Source organism: Clupea harengus, chromosome 14, assembly GCF_900700415.2.
Source record: "Clupea harengus chromosome 14, Ch_v2.0.2, whole genome shotgun sequence".
NCBI lineage: Eukaryota > Metazoa > Chordata > Actinopteri > Clupeiformes > Clupeidae > Clupea > Clupea harengus.
The window spans coordinates 19,812,306-19,824,870 of NC_045165.1; the positions used below are offsets into that span (position 1 = coordinate 19,812,306).

At 40.4% G+C, this 12,565-nt stretch overlaps 1 protein-coding gene across 1 annotated transcript; it reads left to right on the forward strand.

Annotated features, from left to right (window-relative positions):
* Nucleotides 1-564: 564 nt before the first annotated feature.
* On the forward strand, nt 565-11,810 carry fyna (FYN proto-oncogene, Src family tyrosine kinase a). Its single transcript, XM_012836710.3, has 12 exons — nt 565-759; nt 3,305-3,561; nt 3,751-3,847; nt 4,807-4,905; nt 5,570-5,673; nt 5,950-6,099; nt 6,610-6,774; nt 7,307-7,486; nt 7,832-7,908; nt 10,209-10,362; nt 10,780-10,911; nt 11,201-11,810. The coding sequence occupies exons 2-12, from the start codon at nt 3,315-3,317 to the stop codon at nt 11,407-11,409; spliced, it is 1,614 nt and encodes a 537-aa protein (XP_012692164.2). The 5' UTR covers nt 565-759; nt 3,305-3,314; the 3' UTR covers nt 11,410-11,810.
* Nucleotides 11,811-12,565: the final 755 nt, after the last annotated feature.

The following is a 12,565-nucleotide window of genomic DNA, read 5'->3' on the forward strand; positions in this document are numbered from 1 at the left end:
CAAACTAACACCACGCTGAAAGCAAAGCTGGAATACTGTGAAATGGTACAGCATTTCTTTGTGTATTTACTTTAGTTAGAACGGTCTGGGTAACATATAGGATGAACCTCCATTGTTTACTTATGTTCTAATACTGCATACTAACTTAGTGATGTTGACTTGAGTAGGTTTTTTTTTTTTACCAACTAATTAAAGTACGACCTGAAAAGTCTTTCAGTGAAGTGGGTAGCCAAATGAAATAGAAATGGTGAAAACATGTTATGATTTAATGTTATTGAAAATCTGCTTTACCTTGATTCAGACTGATTGCATAGATTCAGACACAAATCAGAGCTGACAAACCTCAACCAAAATTGTTACATATTTATGTTTAATTTTGAAAAAGTGCACAGACTTTTTACTGTTTATTTTATTACGCTATTCAGATTTCTCGTCATTCAAACAGGCAGTTTTAATCCTGGCCTGCCGCTTGCCAGGTTTATGTCTCACAAACAGATGTGTATAGTAGTCGAGGTGGTGTCTTTAGTTGAACGCAAGCGAATGGTGATCCCCAATTGGTCTTTGCTGCTGTCAATCACACCTTTCCATGAATCCGCTTCTACATCGCCATCATTTGATGCTCAACGGACCCAGCCGTCTAAAGCATTACGTTAGATTATGTTATTTTCATTTTTCATGATATAAATATACAAATAGCATTAAATCGATATACATGCTTCAGCAGAAGAGCGCATAATGTTTTAGACGGCTTATTTCATGGTAAGCACATGGTTTTATTTCTCTTACATTTCTGCATGCGGGTGCATTCGCCTTTTTCCCTTTCTACTGATTTCAAGTTAATTCATTGGGGCTATGCGGATAATAGCCCACCTCGTGTTACATACACCGAGCCATCTGTTATTTGTGATGTTACACGTCTGCTAAAAGCATACTCTGCTCGTCGTTGTCCCTCAAAATCATAAGGAAGTGGTTATCCATAAATGACGTGATTGTGCATGCCGCTCATTCTGTACCGGAGCGGAATCGGCGTTCTCCTGCTGCAGCGGTTGATGCGCAGCGTAAAGGGCATAGATGGAAACCGTATATTGCTTGTAAATCAACCAAGCTAAAAAGGCCAACTTTAACGGGAGTGGTCAACGTGTCCTCCGGCGCAGTGTAAGATTATGCCAGTCAGTAGTAGAGAAGATAATTAAACGCATTTCAGTGAGGTTGTTGTTGTGGCAGTCAAATTAACTGTTGCAGAGCGAAAAACAGATCAATAGGATGATGTAGGCTAACCTTTGTGATGCCTAGTTGTTTACATTTAAATTGTGCATAATCTAGTACAGTACATAATCATTCAGTTTGGGGGTTTCCCTATCATTCAGTTATGGGTTTTCCCTATCATGGTCATAGACAGTGTCATCGTGGAAGATACATTGCTGATAACGAATGGTCTGAGATTAAACCTCCCGTACATTGGCATCTCCCGATAGCATCCTATCAAGTCAGATGCTTCGATAAGCACTGTTTGGATGTAGGGTAGACTGCATGTAGGCCCACACGATGAACCAGAAAACAACATACAGCATTTTTGGGTATATCAGTGACATACAGTGGTGGGGGCATCCACATTGCTAAAGGGGGGTATTAGACACTGCTGCCTGTAGTGTTTCTCTAAGTGTTGGCTACGTTTCATTACGCAGTTAGCCGTAACACCACTGGCCTTGTGGGTACATATGCCCGATCCGCAGTAGATCAGGGTCAGCTGCCGCCTGAACAGTTCACGATGTTGTTGTTTACCAATGTTTACAAATCCTTTGGCTTAAACATGCAGTGCACATTAGCACGTGATTGCCTCTGAAATAAACTGAGTTTCAAGTCTACAGAACATACTGAATGCTTTAATCAGTCAGATTTTGGAAGGAAACGGTCTTTCATGTCTTTCAGGCTTTCCACAAATCATCTGTCTGCAGACTTCTAAGATGTGGCATATGCTATCATGCATTGCCAACATCCATAAAAACTGCCATGTAGACCTACGTATATATTTAATATGTAAGGAACTTCTGCACCAAAGGAATTTTTCATGTCTGTGGCTTATTGGCGTTTTGAACTCCATTACAAGTAGATGTGTGTGTCTGTAAATAATCTTAACGTAATAGAAATGCACTGTTGAGTTGCGGTGGCATGACAGAGAGACACCATAGAGGAGACATTCATCTGACATACATCTGCTCTTGTGTATCACCCTGCTAACTTTCCCGATCTATATCTGAAACGGAGGGCATAACACAGCTTATATATGGTAGAAACTGAATGATCTATGATGATAATCAAAGTAAGCACAACTAATGTCTTAAAACTAAGAGCACAATGAAAAAAAGGAATGTCCTCTTACAGAAATGCGTATAATTATCTTCTCTACTGGTACCTGTAAAGTGCCTTGAGACAATTGTATTGTTTTGGCGCTATATAAATAAAATGGAATTGAATTGACAACTAATGTCTAAAAACTAAAAGCACAATGTAAAACCTAATGTTCTCTCACAGTCCTCTCAAGATAACTTCATTGTTCCTTTGTATGCTAATGTAACTTAAATCCCTTTGCTGGACATGAGAAGGCGAATGTTCACTTGTTTATTGTTTAGCTCATAAATGTATGAATGTGAATACATTCTGATTACATGATGGTGGTTATATTAAATATCATACAAATTTGCTTCATAATATACCCATCAATCGAGAAGTTTAACTTTGCTTGACTATTTTTGACCAGTATCTGAATTGACACTCATCATAGAATGGTTGATTGAGTTGGACTGACATAATGGGGTCTCTCTTGATGACACTCATTCAGCTAGTTTACACTTAAGAGCGAAATACAAGTAAGGCACTATATAATACAAGTCATTATAAAGTGCAGTGTCTTTGTAAGGTTGAATTCCTGGGTTGGCAACACCTTGGGACATCTATTTATTTCTAATATAACAATTGAAAAGCATTATATAGATGAAAAACTATTTAAATTATTTTACATAAATTAGTTCTAATTATTAAATCTACAGCATATGACTAATACTGCTGCTGCTGCTGGCCGCTTAAATATTTACTGATCTCATAAATACAAATCATGAGTTAAGACCCACAGTGAAGTGCAATGTGTGTAGTTATAAATCCTCAGTTAGTGACATGGCATAATGGTGCTTTTTCAAAACAAAACGTGAATTATGAAAGAGTCACTGACATCCAAGACTGACCAAAATGGAGTCTTTGTCACACAATGTAGCAAACCTGAAGTGAGTTTTCTGCCTTCTCCTCCCAGACGGAAAACAATGGGCTGTGTCCAATGCAAGGACAAAGAGGCGACCAAACTGACGGACGAACGAGAGAACAGCATCACTCAGCACTCGGGGTACCGCTATGGTTCTGATCCCACGCCTCAGCACTACCCCAGCTTTGGCGTCACCGCCATCCCCAACTACAACAACTTCCACACCCCCGTCAGTCAAGGGGTGACAGTGTTTGGGGGCGTTAACTCTTCCTCCAATACCGGCACCCTACGCTCCAGGGGTGGGACAGGTAAAATATTGTCGCCATATTGCTGTAGTTACAAGGAAATTCACACATGACCATCAGTGTCAGCAGATTTCATTTCCATTCAGCATTATTTATTTCTATAGCGCTGTAAACAATGGGCATTGGCTCAAGTGTTGTCCTACAGCCTATATCAATACCTGGGTCATGCTGATTGCATGTCTGTCTGTGCAGGAGTGACCCTGTTTGTAGCACTTTATGACTATGAAGCCAGGACAGAGGAGGACCTCAGCTTCCGAAAGGGAGAGAAGTTTCAGATACTCAACAGCACGTAAGTCTTAAAACTCTAAAATGCTGTACACATCCAGAATGTCGGGAGATGTACAGATCACATTTGAGTCTTGAATAGGTGCAGGACTCAAACTAACAACATATGGAAAGTCTGCATTTTTTAATTCTCCTATACTGTGTTTTGACTGTCCAAGGACCTAGTGTATGAAGGAAGTGATGCACAGCCACTGTGGAGAAATCTGTATTTTTTTAAAGTTCACTTAGCCTGAGGAAGTGCACACTCCTATGAATACTGTAGTGATATTGTAACCAGACTTTCAGGGGATTTGTTATTTTTCAACACAGAGCAGAGAATGGTTCCTGATTATTGCATATTTTGAGTCTCCTTGCATAGCAGTAGGCCTACATGACACAACTATGAGATTCTAAAATCCTGTTTATCCATTACTACCACAGTAAGAGCACTGTTTAGTATGTCTTTGCTGCAGTTTACCAGCCTATCCCCATTAAACAAATGGGATTTGGGCATAGGGGTACGTGGACTTTCTTTTTAGTTTGTTTTGCCTGATGAAGACCTGAACGGTTGAAACATTACAGCAATAAATTCGATGGCAGCATAACATCAGTGCTAGGACACCAACTTTCTGTGTCAAGGCGTTTATTGCGGCCTGTAAAAGAGGCGATAAAAGTGATGCAAAGTGCAAACACAGTCTGCCTTTTATTGTTGCTGACAATAAGTTAACTCTTTCTTGCCCTTTCTTGCCCTCTCTCTTTCTCTCCTTCTCTCTCTCTCTCAAATTAAAATGCCTATTTTCTTTTATTGGCATGACAGCAATTCATTTACATTTCCAAACCTACCTAATCATTTTGAAATTAAACTCTCACAATAGTGTGCCAAAAATAACTATATCCGTACAGGATGTTTCGGTATGACCACTGCACAGTATGATATAAACATAATATTGATCGACATTAATTTCTTTCTGACCGCATGTGCAGGGAGGGGGACTGGTGGGATGCTCGGTCCCTTAACACAGGTGGAACGGGCTACATTCCCAGCAACTATGTGGCTCCAGTCGACTCCATCCAGGCAGAGGAGTAAGTATTCCACTCCACTCTTACACCTATTAATCAGTTACTGTAAATATAGCCACTGTATATCTGGCTTGGCCATGGCAACCATCCATTTAGAACTAGTGACGGCACTTTGTCCTATCAGTTAAGAAAAGACTCGATGTTCGGCAGAAAGAATGAATTCTGCAATTCTGTCAGTTTAAGCGATCAAAACGTGGAAATTATATCTGCAAATAAACATAACGCATGCGTGGAAATCGTGGTATAATAGGGATAATGGACTTCATGGTGTTCGGGTAGCAGAAAATAATGCACTTCAAGGTGTAACTTATTACTGCTTCAGACGTGCATTATTTTCCTGATTTTACCCGAATGCCGTGTAGTCCATTACCCCTTAAGTAAATCTGCAGCACATTACCTGTTGGTAGAAGGCCAACAACCCTGGGTAGGAGCCCTGACTTCAGCTGCTATCTCCTCTTTGAGACTTGATATTTTTAGAAAAGTCATTATCACTATATATATAATTTAAGCAACACTAAGACTGGAAATGTATATGTGTACTCACGTCATCTCTCATATTTGCAAATTAACTCAAATTTGTTCTCAAGGCAGTATGTAAAATAAGCCTTACTCCTTAATCCTGCTCTCTATTTCTGACGGACTGTGTTTTACATTACGCCCTTTTTAGCTGGTACTTTGGTAAATTAGGCCGCAAGGATGCGGAGAGACAGCTTCTCTGCAATGGCAACCCCAGAGGCACATTTCTAATAAGGGAGAGCGAAACCACCAAAGGTAGTGACAAACTATTTCTATAACCAATTTCTATATTTCTATTTCTACAAACTCTAAAGGTAGTGACTAAACTATTTCTCACATCTAAAATTAACTGCATTCACAAAGTGATTTGATGTCTCTTAATATATAAAATTAATCTTGATGAGGCTTGATGTGATGGTTATGTTGCAATCTTTGGTGTGTTTGGTGTTATCAATTGCTGTCAGAACCAGATCACATATCAATTGAAGCCTTAGATGAGGTGTGATCTGGTATGATCTCTTTTTTTTATAGGGGCCTACTCATTATCCATCCAGGACTGGGATGACGTAAAGGGAGATCACGTGAAACACTACAAAATACGCAAACTGGACAACGGGGGATATTACATCACCACTCGGGCTCAGTTTGAGACCCTCCAGCAGCTAGTGCATCACTACTCAAGTAAGACTGTACACTAAATCATGTCATTCACTACTCAAGTAAGACTGTACACTAAATCATGTCATTTGCACACTATATTCCAGTCAGCCTAATGATGGAAAGCATCTGGTAGCTTTAGTGTGTTATATACTTGATTGTAAATGGCACTGATGTAAAATAAGCAAATGTATAGTGCTCATTATAGTCATGGTAGTCTTTTGAGATCTTACTGTATATTGTTCCTCCATCAAAGTCCTTATGAGAAATGTTTACCTGAATGTCTCATAACCTGATGTGTGTTGCTGTATGTCTCATATCCTAATGTGTCCCCATGTCTTTTATTCTCATTCCCTTATCTGTATCTCTGTCCTGATCTGATCTATCCCACATTTGTATATTATTCTGGCATGCAAACTGTCTCATATGCCAATCTGGCTTTGTGTTTCATATGCTGTTGTGTGTCCTCGGGTGTCTCATATTCTGGTCTGTCTGTCTCGTGTCCTTCTCTATGTCCCCTCCGTCTCGGTGCAGCCAGGGCCGCCGGGCTGTGTTGCCGCCTGATCGTCCCCTGCCACAAAGGCATGCCCCGGCTCGCAGACCTGTCCGTCAAGACCAAAGACGTTTGGGAGATCCCACGGGAATCTCTGCAGCTGATCAAGCGGCTGGGAAATGGCCAGTTTGGGGAAGTCTGGATGGGTACGCTTCCCCACCACATCACACACCGCACACCACATCTAAAGGCAGGGTTGGGACATATGTTTTAAGGCTGTTTTTTTATACTTAGTGAGCTTTCACACATTTATTGGTGTCCTTTTTAGAGTCTATAGTACAATAAGGGCCTCATAACCACATAAAGTCACTATATAGTACATTGACATTGTTGTTGTTACTGTGATTTTTCTCCACTCCGTTCAGCTATGTTAATTAGTTCATCTCAGTGAATCCTAGTGGCTTTGGGCACAGGGAACTTTACATTATGAAAATGTAGAAGATGAAAATGGTAGCATAAATGGTAGCATAAAACTAAGTGTCTGAAAATCTATTTACATATTTTAACTTAGATATTCTTTCCCATTTCGGTTGCATCCCATATCAGCTGGTTAAACAGTAGTTCCAGGTCAATCAATTCAAGTTCCTTTGAATGGAACCATTTTAGGCATTCTTTCTACATGTTGCTGCTGAGTCACTGTTTCTAAACATGGCCGCCTGCCTACCGTGTTCCTGACAGGTACATGGAATGGCACGACCCAGGTGGCAGTGAAAACTCTGAAGCCGGGGACCATGTCCCCCGAGTCCTTCCTGGAGGAGGCTCAGATCATGAAGAAACTGAGGCATGACAAGCTGGTGCAGCTCTACGCCGTGGTGTCTGAGGAGCCCATCTACATCGTCACTGAGTACATGGGCCAAGGTACCAAACATCTTTTCAGATCAATTACTCTTTAATCGACTTACACTAGGGACTATTTTGAAGTAGAAACAATTAGTAAAATAAAGTTTATTTCTATATTTCTGCAAAACAAAGATATGTAGTATTATTGTGTCTTACACCTTATTTGTTAAATACATAGACTGTGTTCATGAGCAACATATACCAGGCATCAGCATGTACACGTGTCCTGGGCTACATCAAATGTTCCACTTGAAATAGTATGCCTCATCACTAATGAGTGTAAAAATGGCCAAACCGCTTCTGTAATGTGCATATTTTATGTGGTGGTGCTGCTCTGACTGCCAACTTCTCTTGGATTTACAGGAAGTTTACTCGATTTCTTGAAGGATGGGGAGGGACGGGGGCTTAAACTCCCAAATTTAGTGGACATGGCAGCTCAGGTAAGATTACATATTAATCTGGATAATGTTTAAGAAAACAACTTAGCTAATATAATGAAATGCTAACCTTTGTTTGTACCTTGTAACCTTGTACTTCCCAAAGGTGCCTGTGAGTGGCCTTATTGTTCAGTTTGTTTACAGTCCAAAGGCAGTATTAACTCAAAACCACAGGACCTCAGGGTTTTTCCTGGGTCAAAATGGGTCTTCGGTGCTCAAAAAAAAAATTGCGCGCTACGCGCGCACAGTCTGTGTTACCATGTCACCTTATTAGCTTACATGTTACCATTTCATAGATAATGGAGGATATACTTCAGGAAATCATTTTGCTTACACTTTAGATTAAAATAGATACGCTAATAGATTGACAGTAGTCCAAGCGCCATGGTGCTATCATGTATGGTTCAAAGATTATCAAGGTTTACCTCTACATATGCAAACTACTGAAATGTATATCAATAAAATCTAGAACTAACCAGTGGTCAGAAATGTAACACACAAATTATGAAATTCAAGTTTATCTATTATTACTATTCATTTTTATTATACAAACCTACATACCATTCTTTTTGTTTTTATTATTAAAACTGTCCACAAATATGTTTAATAGTGTGTTTAACTTCTATTGGCCCACCAATGGAGGCTGCGTTGGAAATCAAACTTTTGTCAGCATTTTGAGTGAACATTTAATTTGCATTTGTACAGGTGTATTCGTGCACGTCGGGCTGGCCTATCGCAGCGGAACGACAGTTTACAACCGCACCGGTTTATTTATCAATGATAATATTAATATTATTATATTCGAGATGCAACACAAATTTATCCGCTCTCCTCCGAACGAGCTGAGCTTTCATTGATAAACCAATGCGGTTGTCTGCCTCTCCCGAGGCCCCGCGGTCTACTGGTACTCGTTCAAACGGGTAGACAAATCAAATAATAGCCTACACCTGTGTATGTCCTCAACATAGCAGATATTTTAATACATTGAAAGCCATGAATACTGAAAATAGAATGTTATGCTCAAAATCAGCGCCGACTGATGAAGTCAGGATGCATACGCAAGTTGACTGATTGGCAGCTGGCCGCTCTGTCCATTCGCGCACCTCACAGTTGCGTATTGTTCAGACAAGAAGACACGCTTATCAACTCGATTACTATTGATTAAAACATAACGAGGTTTCGGCTGTAGCCTATACTTGAAACATACTATTGAGACCATATTCGCTTACATGCATTGCACGCGTGATGAATTGCCAATCATTGAACAGAGGCTGCTCCTAGCTTGCCAGTTAAGAGAAGACGTTGGTTTGAATTTGAGCAAGCAGCTAGCTAGCAGTTGCTGACATTATTTAGCTAGCTAGCAGTTGCCTACAATATCTTAAAAAAATACTTTGATAGTAGGCTTAGTGTTTTATTTAAGCAGTGTGTTTGTGTACCTATATATCCTATGTGTGATGGTTAGAATATTAATGCCATATACAATAACTCACTTATGAGAGCTATCCAAAGACTGGTGGCTGCCTTAATGTACTGTATTTAGCAGTCAACCTCCCTTACTCTGTACGTTTAGATGCTTTACAGGTAGCTGTAAGCCATTAGATGCATGAGAAATAATTCATATCTATAAATAACAGCTCACCTTTATCTTTTTAACCAGATTTGTAAACAGGTCGCGATCAATATTTTGCAGTAGCTACAATAGGCTACCTTGGTTAAATATCGAATTACGGTAGATGCATGCTAGCATTGCGCTAAATAATTAAGACAGCTAACATTAATTAGTGGTGTTAACATAAAGTCAGTTATTGTATATGGCATTAATATTATTCTAAAACACCTTCACTAGTTGTTTTAACCAGATTTGTAAGCAGGTTGAAAACAACATTTTTGAAGTAAAGTCCCTTGGTTTAAAACAGCTAAAAGCTAGCTACATTAAGTTGCTTGCTCAAATCTCAAATCCAAACCAACGTCTTCTCTAAACTGGCAAGCTTAGAGCAGCCTCTGTTCAATGATTGGCTCGGGAGGTGGGATGCGCCCTTGAAGTCGACGGTGAGGGCTCAAAACACTATTAAGCTGAATTGCGCCATGAATGACAGCTTTTTTTTATTTATTTATTTTATCGCGGACTTTTTTTTTGCCTTAGGCGCTCGCGATTTGATGTAGGCGCTCGGGAAAACGGCTTAGGCGCGCGCCCAAATTTTCTCTATGCAGGAAAAACCCTGGACCTTAAGTTTCACCTCACAGCTTCACCCTCTCCGAGGTCTGCTGATGGATTCATGGCCTTTATGTGATCCTTTTTGTAGGTGGCATCTGGCATGGCTTATATTGAGAGGATGAACTACATCCACAGAGACCTACGGTCAGCTAACATCCTGGTTGGTGACAGCCTGGTGTGCAAGATTGCTGACTTTGGGCTAGCCAGACTGATTGAGGACAATGAGTACACAGCTCGGCAAGGTAAGAACTCTTCTTCTTCCCACAGTGAAATGAAAAGGAAAAAGAGACCTATTTACAGCCTGAGGTGTATTACACCATATGGGTTTTACCTGGTTTACAAAATCAGTTAGTTCATCCTGAAGCTAGCATGCCGTATACTCCTGAACAAGAATCTGGAATCTGGAACCTTCAAGGGTTTTTTGTTTAGGGGATAGTTGAAAGGGCATACAAAGATGCCATACAGGCAGTAGGTAGCACATACAATACAGTATCTTGAACAGTTGGAGAATCTACACAGTACGTTGAGATAGCATCTTTGAGGGTAATACTATAGTACCTTTCCAGGTTCTCTGTAGAGAAGATAAGATAAGGCTCTCTTATGTGCACAAACTGAGGAAGGTGAACGACCTAAAGGCTGTCATTTCTTCTCTGTTTCAGGTGCGAAGTTCCCCATCAAGTGGACTGCCCCGGAGGCAGCTCTCTATGGAAGGTTCACCATTAAATCTGACGTCTGGTCCTTTGGGATACTACTCACAGAGCTGGTAACCAAGGGAAGAGTGCCATACCCAGGTGATCTATATATATACATATATATTCCGTCCACTTTACCGTAGTTTATTTATAGTGTTTTTTGAGTGGCGGACTAAGTTGCCGTTTGTGTGTAAGTGTCCATGTTTGTGAGTGCATATGTGCTGTATATGCATGTCTCTATATGTGTTGCCCACTCACACATGTGCATGTACAGCAGTATTGCCATATCGTGAGTTGCGTATGTGTGTGTTTATCTTTGTGTGTGTTTTTAGCCAGTACGCTCACACATGTTTTGTCTGTCGTGTGTGTGTGTGTGTGTGTCCACCAGGCATGAACAACCGTGAGGTTCTGGAGCAGGTGGAGCGAGGCTACCGGATGCCGTGTCCCCAGGACTGCCCAGTCTCCCTCCACGAGCTGATGATCCTGTGCTGGAGGAGGGAACCTGAGGAGAGGCCCACCTTCGAGTACCTCCAAGCCTTCCTTGAGGACTACTTCACTGCCACCGAGCCCCAGTACCAACCTGGAGACAATCTCTAAAGCCGCTCTCCCCCCAAAAAGGCGCTCTCTCTTTTGTATTATTACTGCTACTATACTTATGATTATTCTATTGATTTAAAACTTGACTGGCTCTCTAACGGGGACAAGGACCCTTCTAAACGTGACAGAGGCTTCCATATTTCTCATCGATCTCATTGCTGTGAAAATGAAAAAGTACAGAGACTCCATCTTCTGACATGATGACGTGCAACAATGTTATTGGGAGACACAATCTCTGTGGCTTCACCCTTCACCCCCAGTGTTTTAAGAGGAACTCAATGTGAACCTTTGTATACTTGTTTTGCCTTGTTTACTGTACCTTAGTTTATTGTTTGCAACACTTCTCACGCTCCTTGCCCAGATTATTCCGCAATTGTAAAGCATTAAAAAGCATGGATCGGGATGGCAAACGGGTGTGATGTAATGGCAAATCTATTATGCAGACTGACTGTGTGGTAATATTCATCACCATTACATTTGATTTAATTATAGGGTTGAATCTTTGGGTTGTAATTAACCCTGATTTGCTTTGTAAGGCCAGAGAGAGCACTTTTTTTCCACAATGGGCTATTACTGGAACTCTTCACTTCCCCGAGCACTGGCTGGCGGTGTCAGTAACCCTTAATCATATTTGAACATTTATGGCACTTGTGTTCACATTGAAAATAGAAGAAACTAATTTGGTGCTAAATTAAGATGGTAACACTTTATTTGGATAGTCCGCCTACAGTGACTTTACAGATGGTCTGTTGAAATTCAAGTTCAGTCTTTCTAATTGTTCACTGAACATCACCTTAGCCAAACCCAACCCCTAACCACAAATTGTAGTTAACAGAGTTTCAACAGATAGTCTGTTTATTATCTTAGCATTCGTAGATAGTCTAGGGGGGACCATCCAAATAAAGTGTGACCAGATAGATAGAGCCACTGAGTCATAATGTGAACCAAAGCATATTTATTGTAGACAAGTTTTGGTGAGGAGATTTGGAGATGGTTATGGTTAACATGCTGCTGTCTTTGGTTTCAATGATTAGAAAATGAAATGCATAGCTAATAATATAAAACAACTATAAAACAACAACAGCATCCTGCACAAGTATTCATTGTCTGTTGTTTTGCTTTTTTTGCTTTTTTGTTTTCTCAACCATGAAAATTG